The sequence below is a fragment of the Castor canadensis genome, chromosome 12, assembly GCF_047511655.1.
Source record: "Castor canadensis chromosome 12, mCasCan1.hap1v2, whole genome shotgun sequence".
NCBI classification, from domain to species: Eukaryota; Metazoa; Chordata; class Mammalia; order Rodentia; family Castoridae; genus Castor; species Castor canadensis.
The window spans coordinates 37,634,662-37,651,589 of NC_133397.1; the positions used below are offsets into that span (position 1 = coordinate 37,634,662).

The window sequence follows — 16,928 nt, forward strand, 5'->3', positions numbered from 1 at the left end:
TCACGTAATATTCATCTTATTCTTATTAGTTTATTTATCTTAGCATAATGTCTTCAAGAGTCATACTTTTTTTTTTTTTTGGTTCTAGGGTTTGAACCCAGGACCTCACGCTTTGAAGCAGGTGCTTTACCATTTGAGCTACTCCAACCAACTCAAGATTCATAAATTCATATTATAGCATGTGTCAGAATGTCCTTCCTTTATAAAGCTGATTAATAGTTCATATATACATATATGGAACATATACATACATATCACATTTTGTTTATCCATTCATCTAGCCATGAACATGTGAATTGCTCTACATCTTGACTATTGTGAATAAGGTTGCTATGAACATTGGTGTGCAAATATTTATTCAAACCCTAGCTTCCAGTGTTTGGTGTATAGACGCAGAAGTGGAATGCTGAATCATATGGTAATTCTGAGTTTAATTGTTTTGAGGAACTGCCACACTGTTTTCCATGGTAACTGTACCATTTTATATTCCCACCAGCAATGCACAAGGCTTCCAGTATTTCTATATCTTCAGCGACACTTGTTACCTTGTAGGTTTTTTTGCCTTCTGACAATAGCATCCTAATGACTGTGCACTGACATTCTCATTGTGGTTGCAGTTTGCATTTCCCTAATAATTTGTAATGTCATGTATCTTTTCATATGCTTATTGGCCATCTGTCTACCTTCTTTGGAGAAATAGCTGAGTCTTTTGCCCGTGTTTTAAGTGGGTGGATTTTGTGTTGCTGAGTAGTTGTGTGTTTTGGTGTGCATGAGCAGAGTACAATTTCGTGTGGTGATGGTGGAGTATATATGATGGTGAGAGGTATGCTTTCAGAGAGACAGAATTGTATAGCAGGACGACATGTAACTCTGATATAAATGCCAGTTCTACAGTTTACTAGTTATATAAGTCTGCGCCTCAGAATTCGACTTCATAAAATGGATCATAACATCTTCGAGGAATTGTTGTAAAGCTTAAATAAACTCGGTGGTTCCCTGGCGAGGCTCATCAGCAAATCCCTTCCCTTCTACTTCACCTGAGTGTGCAGTGTTGATGCTGCTGTTCTTGTTAATAGTTTTACTTCCCTTCTTGGGAATCTAAGAAGTAAAATTGAATTTAAGCATGGCATTGTTGGATCCAAGTGCTTGCATCTTCTCTATTTGAACTGGATTATTTTTAGTTCAAACAAAAACTTCACCTCCACTGTTGGTTGTAACACTGAAATACCACTGGAGAAAAGCATTCCAATACATAGCTCTGCTCTCGCTTTGTCTTAAAATAATGCTATGCTCTTTTTCTTAAAAAGTTGTTATTCTGAGATAAATTTCAGCACTCTAGAGTTTTCAAATGGTCACTGTTTTGAGTCTCTTTTTGAAAGATGTTTTTCTTTCTTTAGGACATTTTCTATTGTTCTTGTTTTGGATCTTTCAAAACCAAATGACCTCTGGCCCACCATGGAAAGTCTGCTGCAAGCCACAAAAGACCATGTAGATAAAGTGATAGTGAAACTGGGAAAGACAAATTCCAAAGCAATGTCTGAAATGAGGCAGAAGATGTGGAGTAATATGCAGAAGGACCACCCAGTGAGTTGCTGTTGGGTTTATTCCTGGAATCCTTAGCTCCATGCAGAGCTGAAATAACATCACAAACAAATTCTTTAGACTTTTTATGCATGACTTGAAATTCATTTGATGTAGATAAACCTGTTCACTGGAAAATTACAGCAATTTAATAAAACCTCATAAGAGCAAAACAAGGAAAAAGATTTCTTATGCCTTCTTGTTAGACATCTACTGTGATTATTAGGGCACGTTACACCAATCAAAAGAAGATGAGTTTTAAAGTAGTTTGATATTGATTTTATCATCCTGTAAAATGAAGATAAGAATCCAGATTGTACAATAGTCACCTGACAGACTAGAGGAAGTTACAAATTTAAGCAGGGGGTAGAGCCTCAGCGGCTTTCACTAGTGCACTGTATTTTACATTCATTTAGTGTCTAGCATACTCAGTATCTTTTGATCATCTGACAAATAATTAAATTATAAAGCTGTGTGATGGTAACACTTTCAAGACAATCATGAATATCATCGCCTAGAAAGCCAAGAGCAGTGTTTCATTTTGCCCAGAGTTTATAGACCTGATATCAGAGCAAAACAAATCCATGTGGCATAAATGCTGATGCAAGAGAAGTAGAAAAAAATCTCCAGGAAGATGATGTGTTGTGTAAGAAAATAAAATAGTGGAATAAGGAAAAGAATAAAGATTATGATTGCTCTTTTTAGTTTTATGCTTAAGAAGTACAGCTTAGTAAGTAAAAGTTAACATTGGGACTAATTCTATGACAAGTAAACAAGGTTAACACAGATGCAGAGACGGACAATGGCATAGTTTTGGAAGTAAGTAGAAATTACTATGCATATAGCAATGAAAAATTGTAATTAAATATATTTATTAACAGGATCGTGAATTAATTGACCCATTTCCAATACCTCTGGTCATAATTGGAAGTAAATATGACATTTTTCAGGTAAGCTCCAAATACGGCTATGCTTTATATAGGGGATGTACCAAAATAGCGATGAATTAAGAAAAATAGCTCTGGAAGAGATAGGTTAAGGAGTCACTCACCTTAACGATTTTTGAAAAGAAGGTATAGTTGGGACAGAGAAAACAGGTAAAGAAAATAAATACAGTGCTTAGAATGGGGATAAGGCAGAAGACTTAGAAAATGAATCTTTGGCCACTGAGGAATAGGACTTATTTCGCAACTTTTAAATGGAAGAAAAGAGAAAATTAGTTTTTTCTTATCTTTGCTTGTCAGAGAATCCTTAGAGTATTTTCCACACTACAAAATACTTGCCTATATCTGAATTCTCTTGAGCTAAGCATTTAAACAAAGAAAAGATCCGATAGCTGTCACTGAAGCAGGCTGCAGATCTTGTTCGAGCTCTGTAGAAGCGAATAGCACAGTTATGGAGTCGTACCCGTCAGGGTGGGTTTTTAAAATAAGAAATAATCTACTTCTACACTTAATCATTTGCTTTCTCCTGCCACAGATATTTCATTCTCATCACTGTGTGTTTTCTCTTTAAAAACATAATTCTACAGGATTTTGACTCTGAGAAGAGAAAGGTAATATGCAAGACGCTTCGATTCGTTGCTCATTATTATGGAGCCTCACTAATGGTTTGTACATTTCTGTCCTTTGGGCTTGAGTGGAGAGTAGAAAAAAATTGGAAAATTAGCAACTTGATCCATAGCTATGAATAATAAATGCTTTTACTGTACACGTTGTCCCCTTCTTTCCTTTCCCACTGCCAAAGGTCTCTTCCTACAGACTGTTAATGTCCCTATGGAACACACCACTTATATCCATAACCCAGTCAAGCTTACAGAGGTATATTCATGTTCATTTTCTGCTTAAGAATTAGAATCTAGGGACTGGAGGTGTGGCTCAAGTGGTAGAGTGCCTTCTTTGTAAGTGTGAATTCCTGAGTTCAAACCTCTGCCCCACCAAAAGAAAACAAAAGAATTAGAATCTACGGTCCCTTAAAAGAAAAAAAGTTTAACAATAGATTCCTTTTTTCTTATTTAAAAGAAGTGCTGTTTGTTATAGAGGCTAAAAACATGAAGCTGTGCCACCTGGGTTCAAATCTCAGGGTGACCACTTACTAGACAGATGATTTTAGATAAGTCACTTAGTCTCACTTAAGCCTCACTCTCCTCTCAGGTAAAATGAATAAAAGTCATAAGTTCTTCATAGGATTCTTGTGAGAATTAACAGGTAGTACATGTGAACTGCTTAGCATAAGACCTGGACCAAAGCATTACTGAATAAATGTTAGTTATTATAATTACTGTTAACATTATCTTTCATATTTTGCTGGTCAACCTTTAAATAAAGGATAAAACATGAAAGCATTTTTATTATAAATATTTCCTTTTCACTTGAATAATTATTTAATGGTCTCTTTTTCCTCCAAATCAAAGCACTCAGAAGAACCTAGAGACAACATGGTCTAGCTCCTTGCCTTCATGACTAGAATATTTGTGTGTGTGTGTGTGTGTGTGTGTATGTTTTTGGGGGGCGGTAATGGGGTTTGAACTTACGGCCTTGTACTTGGTAGGCAGGCACTCTACTACTTGAGCCACTCTGCTAGCCCTTTTTTGTATTGGGCATTTTTTAAGAGAAGGTCATGCTTTTTGCCCACAGTGATTGATCTTCCTGATCTATGTCTCTTGAGTAGCTAGGATTACAGGCATGAGCCATGGGCGCCTGGCTGGCTAGAATATTGTAAGTGAAAGTACTATGAGAAAATATACTTTCAGGTTTAATGCTTTTTAGGACATTCCAAATGCATTTCATTATATATTTTCTTAAAATTATTCCTTTTTATGATTGAAGTCTATTTGCTTATATTTAGGTAGACAGAATGCTTTAGAAAATATTCTGTATTTCTTTGAAAGAATCAATGGACAGAATTTACTTAAAATGAGAAAGAACTTTCTAATACTCCCATTATCTGAAAATGGAATGAATAACTTGTGGAAACAGAATTCCCAGGTGCTGAGTCTGTTGAATCAGGAGATCAGCAGCTCTACGTGGAGGATGTTTTATAGGTGATTGATACAGCAGATGGAGGAGCTGCATTCAAAAACTTCTAGTGTTCTCCCAGCCTGACACTCTGTGAAATACATTTCTGATGAGGTTTTTTTCTCTGCCATATAATAAATGTATTATAATAATTATATAACTTAAATTAAGAATATGTTGATGTTATATTAATTATAATAAGTATATAATAAAAATTAAACTGAGCAGTTGTATTTTTTTAAATTCAAATAAAGTTTTCGGTTTATGTTATTATATATTTTACTAAAGTCTTAGAGTTTTTTCCAGTGCTTTCCTTTTATTTCTTTTTGTTCAGTGCTTTCTTTTAAATAGATGTGTTAGATCTTATATATTCACAGTGCTTTCCTTTGAATATTTTCCCTGGAACCCTATTCTTATTCCACAAAGAAGGTGGTTGTATGGAATTGCCATTGGGACCAGAAAATTGATGTCTTTGCTTCATAATTGCTTTTCACTTCAGTTTAAGGGTTTTTTTCCCTTTATTATCATATATTAATCATTCTGATTTGGCCCTAAGTGACTTGGTATCTTTGGAAATCAAACCTTGACTTAAAAGTTTTGTTAGATAACCCTATGTTCTGATTTTCACCTAATGTTGAATTTAATTATTAATATTATTCATCTCCTGTTGCTCTCCAAAAAATGTTCTAGTTGTGGTGGAGAACCAGTTAAATTCCACCAATGAGAATGTGCAGTTACTTATTTTTCAGGCTCTGAAGGTAACTCAAAACAGAAAAAGCCATTTGGCTGGCAGAGTGGCTTAAGTGGTAAGAGCGCCTGCCTAACAAGCATGAAGCCCTGAGTCTAAACCCCAGTGCTGCCAAAAGAGAGAGAGAGAGAGAGAGGAAGCCAGGTGTAGTGGCTCATATCTATAGTCCTAGCTACTTGGGAGGCAGAGATCAGGAGAATTGAGCCAGCTCAGGCAAAAAGTTTACGAGACCCCATCTCAACCAATAAAAGCTAGATGTGGTGGTATGCCTTGTCATCTCAGCTATGTAGGAAGCATAAGTAGGACCGAGGTCTGGGCTAGGCCAGGCATAAAGAACTTGAGACCTTAGTCAGAAAATGCATAGCAAAAAGGGCTATGGGTGGTTCAAGTGGAGAGTGGCCTAGCAAGCCTAAGGCCATGAGCTCAAACCCTGTAACTGCTGAGAGAAAGAGAGAGAGAGAGAAAGAGAGAGAGAGAGCCTCAGTAGCATTGTTCCAGACTGCAATTCCCACATTGAAGAGTTTAATGGCAACAATCCTAGCCAACCCAATTGCACTTTGGGAATCTTTCTTTTTTTCTTTTAGACCATAATAAGAGTGTGTGTTTACTCACACACACACACACACACACACAGCATAAACACACAGATACGTAGTTTAAGTAAGTTTTCTTTGGCAGTGATTATGATCCATCTGAGTAGCTGAAATGATTAGTGTGTAAATGCAAATCCTTTCCACACTATGCACTCATAAAGTTTGAAGAATGAGTTAAGTTTATCCATATTTCCTTAAGCAAGTTTTGTTTTATCTACTGAAATGTAAGTAAATGTAATTGTCTCTCCCATCTCCTCCAAGTCGTATTTATTTTACCTCTTTCTCTGATTGGATAGCAGAGTATGTAATTTTCTCTCACGTTTGTTTTTTTCTAAAGTTCACCAGTAAATCAGAAGCTCTATTACTAAAAATACGTGGAGTTATCAACCAGTTGGCATTTGGTATTGATAAAAGGTACTGTTAAGTATTTCTATATCATTTTATTTTATTTCCAGTGTTCTCTCAGCTTATTACTGTTCTCATGAGTCTTGTTTCTTGATCAGAAAAGTGTTCTAGGTGGCTGTTGTGAAAGGGTAATTTCAGATAATCTCCTGTTTCTTTTATTGTTTAAATGTTACTCAGACTTTACACATAAAATGTCATATTAGTTTTGAATTAGAATAAAATGATATTATTAAACTTGATCTGCAGTTTCTCATTTCTTTCCTTCCATTTAAGAACTTTTCCTCCCATTATTATCTTATATTAGTTTGAAATGGAATTGAGAATTTTAGTATGTATCTTTCTTAGCTTTGCTAGTTTAGTTTGGATTTAAGGTAATATGGGTCTGCCACTTTTTTTCTCTGTAAAACCTTTAAATAGATATTCACTGGTTCATTTGGGTCAATGTTCTCATCAATGCCTTAGATATAAAACTTGGCCCTCATCTTCTATTGCTAAGCTAAATTAGAATCTTTTTTCTTCTCCATGTAGCAAATCAATATGTGTGGATCAGAATAAACCACTGTTTATCACAGCAGGATTGGATTCTTTATGTCAAATAGGTTGGTGAACTTCTTAAGATTGTTCAATCTTTTTTTAATTGCTTATTGATTTTATCCTTCTCTGCGTTCATTTCGTTCCAGCATACCACCAATTCTGTTCTTATTATCATTGTGGTTATTTCATTTGTATTTATTTCTATATCCAGTATTCTTTGTGGTAAAAGGTATGTTGCCACATGAGAAACTGGTTTCTGATCTCTAGCCTACTAAAAAAGTTGCATGCATTTTCTTTCCCTCATTGATTTCCAGCTACTCTCAAATTTTAGCTCCATGAGTTTAGAAGAAATGTTGGTAATAGGTTGGTCAAATTTAAAGCTGTGTGTTACAAGTGATGATCAGATATATGAGATTGAAGTGATAGAATATACCAATAAAAACACAGTTGTATCAATTAGGTAAGCCTTAGTTTTTCATTATAAGGATAGCTTGCCTTATCTAATGGGGTGTATTTCGAAACTCACAGATTCCATAATCTTTGCATGAAAAGGAACTTATCATGCCTTTTATCTTTCCATGGAAGCTGTTTTCTTTGTGAAGATCTTTGGACCTGCCAATTCTTTGTACTCTGGGGTGACATGCTTTGATTTTTAGCAGGCTGTTTCTCATCTTTTGTTACTCTTATGAGGTGACAGTGACTTGACTTTAAATGTAGAGATATTTGTAATGAGATTATAGGTGAATTAGAATTAAAGAAATAGGGGTGGTTTTACCCAATGAACAGTCATGGAGTGTGATTTTTTTTATAATTTTCATTAGTGCCAACTTAAATTTCACTGGCACTGAGAATCACCATGTGTACTGATAGATAATAGTAATGGAATTGTTTTGCTGGTGTAAATAGTTGGAGTTAGGAAAGGACTGGTAATTACTGAATTTAAAAATCACAGAGCTTAGACCTCAGCAAAATTGAAAAGTTTTAGTTTGTGAAGGCCCATATGAAGAGAACGAACAGATATGCTATAGTTTGGGAGAAAATAGTTTTGAACCATGTATCTTTCAAACGACTAATATTTAGAATATTAGTCCTCAACAATTAGAACTCAACAATTTTTTAAAAGCCCAAACAATCCAATTATAAAATGGGCAAAAGTCATTTCATTGAAGCTGACTGAAGAAAACATAAAAATGGCAAGTTAGCACATGAAAAGGTTTAATATCATTACCCATTAGGAAAATGCAAAGAAATGAAACCACAATAAGATATCACTACATACTTTTCAGAATAGCTAAAATACTATGATGCAGAGAAACTGAATCGCTCATGCTTTGCTGGTGGAAGTATAAAATGGTACAGCGATTCTAGAAAATGTTTGACAGTTGTGTTTTGCTTTGTTTTGGTGGGTTTTTTTGGGGGGGGACAGTTACTGGGGTTTAAACTCAGTATTTCATACTTACTAGGTAGGCACACTAACACTTGAACTATGCCTCCAGCCCTGCTTTGTTTTTTGAGACAAAGTCTCACTCTATAACCCAGCCTGGCATCGAACTTGAGTTTCTCCTGCCTTAGCCTCCTGAGGCTGAGATTATAGGAGTACACCACAATGCCTGGCATTTGACAGTTTCTTATGAAACCCAATGTGCAATTACCATATGACCCAGAAGTTGAACCAGTGGACATTTATCCCAGAGTTATGTTCATGCAAAAATTTGTATTTAAATTTTTTTGTATACAACTTGGATGAATCTCCAGCGAATGATATTAAGTGTGGAAAAGCCAATCAAGGAAGGTTATACACAGTATGATTCTGTTTATCGAGAATTTTTGAGATAAGAAGTTTAGAAATGAAGGACAAAATAGCTGTTGTCGTTGGGTAGGAACAGGACTCTGGGCAGGGAAGTCAAGGGAGAGGAAGGGAGGAGGCAAGTGTGTCTATAAAAAAGCAACACAAGGAACGTTGTGGTAAAGGAGCTGTGTTCAGTATCTGGGCTGTGGTGGTGAACCTAAGCAGGTGATAAAATTGTATAGAACTTAATCACACGCTTTAGTCCAAGTAAAACTTGGTGAGGCTGACGCTCAGTGAGATGTACCAAGACTTCTACCAGCATGGTAAGAGGCCCTGGACAGTGAGCAGTCTAGATAGATACTGGAAATAGAAAGAATGAAGACTCTCAGGTTATAGATTGAAAATTGCTAGGAAGTGATAGCAATTTTTCAGAGCAATTTAAATTATACAAACAATACGTAAGCATAGTCTCCTCATAAAATGTTAAAATAGGGCTGATAGATTTTCAAGTGGTAGAGTGCCTGCCTAGCAAGTACAAGGCCCTGAGTTTAAAAGTCAAAGTAGTACACATAAGGAAAAAGTTTTAATGTACTTTCCATTCAGTTTTCTGTACATTTGTATATGTGTCTGATGTAGAAAACCTATTTGTTTTAACATAATTCTGTCATATAATTTTGAAATTTGTGTTTTTTATTCATTATGCACTAGTGGGTTTCCATATATATGCTACATATAGGTCTGTCTTTCAACTTGGATAGTGTTATAAAGCATGGCTATGCATAGTGATTTAGTCCATTATCCACTATTGATGGCCATTTTAACTGCAGTCAAATGATTCTTCAGTGTGAAGCCCTTCATACATACACACATGTTCCCAGGGAAAACACCTGGAATTACTATCAATAGCATATAGATTTACATATACATACAGATATAGGCAGGGGGTGTGGAAAACGAGAAGTACATTTGTTCTGGTTGTTTTGGAGTTGGGGCCTTGAGAACTACTTGCCTGAGATGGCCTTGAACCATTATCCTTCAGATCTCAGCCTCCCAAGCAGCTAGGATTACAGGTGTGAGCCTCTGGCACCCAACTGAGAAGTACATTTGACATAGTACTCCTTACCTCCCTTCTCCCAACGCTAGAATCTGTCCCAGTGCCTTGCTAAGCTGGGTAGGGTTATATTTTAATGGTGACTGTTATAGGGAGATGGAAAATAAGTGTTCTCAGATTTATGCTTTCATAAATGCCATCTGTTTTATTGATAGTAATATTTTCATTGATGTAGTGATTTGGAATAAAACTTCCAATTTTAGGATCTCCTCCTGTTCCTGAAAATGACATTGGAAAGCTTCATGCTCATTCTCCAATGGAGCTGTGGAAAAAGGTGTATGAAAAGCTCTTTCCACCAAAGGTATGTATTTCTAATTCTTTTTCTTCCCCCTGTACTGGGGTTTGAATTCAGGGCTTTGTGCTTGCTAAGGTTTCTACCACTTGAGCCATGCCTTCACCCCTCTACTTTTTTTAAAGCAAGAATTTGTAGCACTATTCAATAGTTACAAGAACTGTTCCAAAGAGCCTATTATGGTAACTTTGTTTTGATTCTCATGCTCCAAAATCAAACAGTTGCTAGAACTCTACTGCAAATAAAGCACTGAGGAGGTTAAAAGGTGGGTAAGCCATGGCTCCTGCTCCACTTTCAAGCAGAGCTTTCTTGAGCTCCTCCCAGAGGACCTGGGAACTTGAAATGGGCCTCAGCAGGGATGATAAAGAGTGATCTTGGAGAACCCTCAGTGTCAGGCTGAGGATGAGAGCGTGGCTTATTAGACAGATAGTGGCCATTGAAAGTTTTGGGTCATGGCTACAAAATGATTTGGTGAATTATAATTTCAGAGTATCAACACACTGAAAGCTGTCAAGGACCCTGCCCGAGATCCTCAGTATGCTGAAAGTGAAGTTGACGAGATGAGAATTCAGAAGGATCAGGTATTACCCAAAACATTCACTAATTTCATCTTGAAATTTATTACAAATTCTGGGATGCCTTGGGAACTCCATACATCTTTCTCAGTGTATTTGCCTCATTTTTATTTTGAACTCAGGGCTTTGCACTTGCTAAGAAGGCACTCTACCACTTGAACCATGCCCCAGCCCAAATGTGGTTTTTCTAACTTTTAAAATTATTTAAATACATCTTCTCTATAGGAAAAATATTTTGATGCATAAACAAGAAATTTAAAACTCACCTGTCATTCCACCACTAAGAGACAACTTACTGTTCACAAATACTTTTTCAGTTTTCCAATTCACTAAATGTTGAAGATGAGGAGTGGGTCTTACTGTGCTACTAGAGAGACACTTTCATAATACAATTTTGTTTGTGACATTGCCCGAAAGGTTTTGTTTTTCATTAGGTCTCTCAAATATACTCATACGTTTCTTGTGCCAGAAAAATTATCTTGTCCAGTTAAGACTGCCCAGTCTGAAAGCACGCAAGCACACAAGACAGAACCCAGGATCTCTTGGGAAAGTGCTTAAAAATGGAGACTGCCATTCCATTTAGTGCTTAGATAGCCAGCTGCATTTCAATATACAAGTCAGATACAGGAATACAGGAGTGGTCACTTCACCATGACTCTAACACTCTATGTAGATCTTTTCCTCAGATCTCCTCTTAGCGTGGTAAAATGTCATGTTGCACATTCTGTCCTTGTATGAGGAAGCTTATGTATGATAAGCACTATAAATCGAGAGCACTGGCAGCCTGTGGGGCGGGGTACGTAGATCTCTGTAACTAGGGCAGTCACATGGTTGCAAGGGTTACCTGAAGACAACTATCTGCTAGCAACAGTGGTGAGGGCATTTTTCTTAGCACTCCCCTTTCACCTTAAGGGGTCCTAGAATAAGCAGAAACTTTTATTAAGACATAGTCTAGAAGACTTTTGAAAAATATGCCATGAATATTTAGAAGGTTTTGTAGTTATAACAAAGTAAGAAATCATATTATAGGGTTACATTAATGTAACCCTTATAGAATGACCTAATGTAACCCTTATTACATATGAACCTTGGATGTAGAGATGAGCTGGAAGTCATCCCTGGATTAATATTGAAGAGTCAATGATTAATGGTCATTGTTGATAAGAATATCTGTTTACATGCATAGTGATCACATGTGTAAGTATAATTAAGTATTATTAAGGACTAGGGTATTTCTGAACATTGTTAATTTCACTTTGAATTTATCTTCCCTAACTGTCTTAGTTTTTGTGTGTGTGTGGCATTGGAGGTTGAACTCAGGGCCTCACACTTGCTAGGCAGACACTACAACTCGAGCCAGGGCCCCGCCCTTTTTGCTTTACTTGTTTTTTAGATAGGTTATATGATTTTTGTCCAACTTGGACTAAGAACCTCCTATTAATGCCTCTAGCATAGCTAGGACAACAGACACTACTACATCCAGCTTATTGTTGGTTGAGATGGTATCTCGCTTTTTTTTTTTTTGACCCAGGCTGGCCTTGTACTGATATCCTTCCAATCTCTGCCTCCCAAGTAGCTGTGGCCACAGGCATGAGCCACTCCACCCAGCCTTTAACTGACTTAATTTTGAGTGAAACTGGAAGGCAATACCATTCAACTCTTGTACTTCACTGCTAGCAGGTTGCTAATGGCAATCTCTCTTGAATGAGAGATTTTTTTTAACCTATCTGAAAGGTTATAATATCCCAATTTTGCCTCTAAGCTAGTTTCATTCATGTTGTTTTGATAGATGAATTACATTGATTTCAGACTGTACACATGAAATACTAACATAAATTCATGTGTCTGCTTTAAAGATACCATTAGATTGCCACTTGAGCCACTCTGTCAGCCTTTTTTTTTCGCATTGGTTATTTTTGAGACAGGGTCTCTCTTATGCCTGGGCCAGCCTGGACCATGAGCTTCCTATTTGTGCTTCTCCTATTTGTAGCTGGGATGACTGGTGTGGTGTGTACCACCATGCCCAGTCATTGGTTGAGATGGAATCTCCTGAACTTTTCACCTAGGCTGGCCTTGAACCACTATCCTCCCCATCTCTGCCTCCCAGGTGGCTAGGATTACAGATGTAAGCCATCACGTCCGGCCTAAAATTTTTTATTTGAGTATTATTTTATGCTCTCCCGAAGGAGTTTCAGAATGTTAAGTTGTTTCCAATTGTATGCTGATATTTTCTCATATATAGGTATGAGAAAATTCTCTATAGATTAATTTTGGAAGATTTTTAACAATTTCTCTGTAAATAATTCAGTACTCACTTTCACTTTTATATGGGCAAGACAGTCACTGCCTGTTTTTCAGATGCAGTCCATAAGAGAAGTCATCTGCATTAGGTGAGAGTCCAGCTAGTCATCTACAGATCTTTCTTCATTTTGCCCACCTTTTTGGTTTTGTAATATTTTTCAGTGAAAGTAGCATTTTATTAGATTTGATTTGGCATTTGGAGCAACAATGTTATTCATTTAAAAGAAAAGAATGACTTAGCTACTTCTGAATCTTAAATCCTCACTCAGGATTTTCCATAATTATACTAGAGTATGTCCTGGCTTAAAAGCAATCTTTCATTGCATAAAGAAGTCTGACATCTTGTGCTTTTGGCCTGCATACCTTTAACATCCTGTTTCATTAACATAACACAATTGCATGTAAGTTGAGTGCTGGCCCTGAGCTCATAGGAGTCCACTCTTGATCCTCCTGATCATTTCCCCACCTCCAAGCCCCATTATTATTAGCCTAAATATTTATTGGGAATAGAACAGAAAATGAGGTTCAGTGCCTTTCAACTTTTGCAGTGAAATTAGAGCACACCGCTTCTAGTACAGAGGAACACACTCATGACTTCCATTCAGTTTCTCTAACACCCAGTGCTTCAAAAAAGGTCCAAGTTCCATTGAATCAGTAGGGTAGAAGGAAGTGTCTATCCCATACCCCAGGAGCTTCGCTCTTCTGTGAAACCATCCTGCCATTGTGAGGAGTGCCCCACCACGAGGACGCTCCATATGTCTGTGTAAGTCTCTTAGTAAAGTATTTCTTTTATGATAGCTTCAGAACCCATCTGATCTTAGTCCTTACAGACACATCGAGATCCTCATGACCTATGAAACTAATCCTCACAGGCCAAACTCTTGGCAGGAAGGCCCCATCCACCTTCCTGCAGATTACATGGGCACCAGAAAATAGTACATTAGCATATTCTGGTTTTTTAAAGCCCTCCAGTCTTAAGCCGTCCCTGACTTTAGGGAAGGTGAGTATGGAAAGCACTTGCCGACCTCTTCTATTTCTTTTCAATATTTTAAAAGAAAGCAAGAAAAAAGGGGGTCAGAGGTTTGGGTAAACAATTACTTTTAAGGCCTTCTTGGCAAACCGCAGGTATCCTTTTTGGATCTCCAATTTAAAAAACCTACTTGTTGATGATACCTAAGACTATTTATTAAACACACAAACACACTGTCTCACACGCTTAGAGAAAGACGTTCTTATTTCCTTTATTGCAGGTGCTGTTTTAAGCATTATAAGACTGTAGCCCATTATAAGACCAGGGACCATTTATCTTTGAAACGTCAAAGGTTTTTAAGAGTCGGTGGAAAGCTTCTTGGTTTTGCTTTCACTTTTTAATAGCTCTGTAAAGCAGCCATGAAGAATCACAGTGTAATGAAAACCTGACTTGCTGTTCCTTACAAATATCATACACTATTCTGAGTCCGCAAGATAGCAGTAGGGAAGATCTGATAGCCTTGGTGAGCTAATCACATCAGTTACGCCTTCTCCCTCGGGTGTGGCCAGTGGGACCAGCCCCATTCTTCTCTCAGTTTGTCATCTGCAGAGGGAGATATTACTAGCAAAGAATCGCAAAGCAATGCCTCACCTTTATCCTGGTAAAAATAATGGAGCATTTCCAGTTAAAGACAAAGTTTACAATACCAATTTATATTTATATATTAACAATCTTTGAAACCACAGGTGGAAGATAGACTACTCTGAAGTTATTACCATAAAAATTATTTTAAAGTATTACATAGTTGGAGAGGCTGGCCACTTAAATTTTAATAGCATAGTGCATAGGTGGGGAAGACTAGTCTGTGTTTTTTCTGAGAATGAAGTGTATTTTCATAACAACTATGAACTTCAGTCACCTTGACCAAATGCACTGATCACCTTATCTTGCCAGAGTAACCACTTTTTGCTTATCCAAAATAGAACATGCTTTGTGCAATTACTTAGACATTGATCAACATGGTGGGGGGCAGGAGGCCCTCCCTTTAGATAATCTCTTCTGAAGGTCCGTCTCATGCAGGACTTCTGCCACTACTAAGCTTTGTTTTATGAATTGTAAAATTAACATACACGTTGTGAAAACTCCAAAAGGCGTAGAAGGATATAAGGATATAAGACGACAGAACGATCCTGCCTTCTCCCTTGCTCTTTGCCATTTTCAGGTGGCACATCAGGCCACCATTATTTTTGCTGGCTGCACAGGAGGCCGAGGGTGAATGAGCATTGATGTATTTCATCAGCCCTTTCTGGGGACATGCAACATCTAAGTTTGTTTCTAGTTGTGTTCTGAGAGTCACACACAGTTCAAGCAGTATCTTTCCATTTACATCCTTGTGTACTTCTCGTTTCTGTATGATTTTCTTTTTTTTTTTTTTTTTGCAGTTCTGGGAATCAAACCCAGGAACTTGCACATGCTGGCAAATGAGCTACACCTCTGGCCCTTGGGTTTCTTGGGACAGGGTCTCACTGGGTTACTCAGACTGGCCTTGAATTTGGTGTGTAGCTCAGACTGGTCTCAAACTTGTAATCCTCCTGCCTCCACCACCCCACTGCCAGTATTATGGGCGTGTGCCACCACGCCTGACACTCTGTACGATAAATTTCTAGAAGTAGAATCACTGTATTGAAGAGTATATATATATATATATATATATATATATATATATATATATATAAAATATTGGTATTTTGCTGACAACCAAATTTTTGGTAAGAATGTGTTGTTTTTTTTCTTAAAAGTCATGTATTTTTTCATTTTAGGAGCTGGAGCAGTATAAGAAAAGTTCTTCCAAGACTTGGAAACAAATTGAGCTTGATTCTTGAATCTAATTCAACTACTGTACATTTATTTCTCCTTTTCTAAATCCAAGTAAGATAATTTTGTAACTATTGTGGGAATAAGAGGAGAAAGTTAGGATGCATAATTTGTTAATTTCTTGTAATGCAGCTCCCTAAATATTCTGAAGTCTTTTAAAGGGAAAAAAAGTTGATTACATGTAATATTTTTTTTAAATAAAAGAATGTTTTACCATTTACCTCTGGCATGTAAGTAGTATAAACTCAGTTCAGCATGTGTAAGTTTCTACTTATATGTTTTTAGGACTATGAAAGTAAGAGTACTTGGTAGTAGAATTAAATTAAAGTTAAGTGCCTATGTTGGACACATTCCTTCTAAAAGGTATACTCAGATGTTGCTGGTAGGAATCCAGAACTGAGTTCACAGGGGTGGGATTCTCACTTTACCAGTGGAGGCCCAAGAAGCACCTGAAAGTACTTCTTTAAAATGTCCATTCTTGGATCCTCACACTCAGAGATTCTGAATCAGTTTTCTGCAATGAGGCATTTTAATCAGCACCCCCTCCCCTACTGAGACTGACACACTTATTTTAACTATCACTTTTAAAGAACAGGCAAAGCCGGAGTGCTGGTGACTCATGCCTGTAATCCTAGGTACTTGGAAGGCAGAGATGAGGATTTTGGTTCAAAGCCAGCAAGGGGGTGGAGGGGAGGGAAGAGGCACACAACAACAATAAAAGACAAACAAAAAGGAGACCCTATCTCAAAAATACCCAACACAAGAAAGGGCTAGTAGAATAGCTCAAGCAATAGCGCACCTGCCTAGCAAGTGTGAGGCCCTGAGTCCAGAGTTCAAATCCCAGTACCACGAAAAAACAAACACAAAAACCCATGCAGGGCTGAGGGGCTAAGGGAGATATCTTGTCAATAAGCTAGCAGAACTTCATGAGTTGGAAATAACCATGATTATTTACAAGATGATAGAAACTTTAAGAAGCCTTCCCAATCCTCTAAGATTTGTGTACCTGCCAGCCAAGTTCAGTTTTGACTAAAGAAGATTACTGTCATTGATCAAGAAAGTTATTTATTCTTGTTCTTCCATTTCCACATATATAATACATTGACCCTAATGTGCTGCGCACCCAGCTTCAAAAAG

The 16,928-nt window shown here is 37.2% G+C and overlaps 1 protein-coding gene across 5 annotated transcripts in view; it reads left to right on the forward strand.

The window, feature by feature from the left end:
- Dync2li1 (dynein cytoplasmic 2 light intermediate chain 1) overlaps positions 1-16,011 on the forward strand; it is a 38,864-nt gene extending 22,853 nt beyond the window's left edge. For 4 of the 5 annotated variants that reach the window (XM_074049603.1, XM_074049599.1, XM_074049600.1 and 1 more), the window contains 9 exons: positions 1,398-1,584; positions 2,463-2,531; positions 3,113-3,190; positions 6,277-6,353; positions 6,873-6,943; positions 9,982-10,079; positions 10,559-10,651; positions 13,004-13,035; positions 15,737-16,011. In XM_074049603.1, coding sequence (XP_073905704.1) covers positions 1,398-1,584; positions 2,463-2,531; positions 3,113-3,190; positions 6,277-6,353; positions 6,873-6,943; positions 9,982-10,079; positions 10,559-10,651; positions 13,004-13,035; positions 15,737-15,839 — 808 coding nt within the window. In that variant the 3' untranslated portion in view covers positions 15,840-16,011. The remainder of the gene's footprint in view (positions 1-1,397; positions 1,585-2,462; positions 2,532-3,112; positions 3,191-6,276; positions 6,354-6,872; positions 6,944-9,981; positions 10,080-10,558; positions 10,652-13,003; positions 13,036-15,736) is intronic. The other variant, XM_074049602.1, reaches the window with a different exon arrangement.
- The last annotated feature ends 917 nt before the right edge of the window (positions 16,012-16,928 follow it).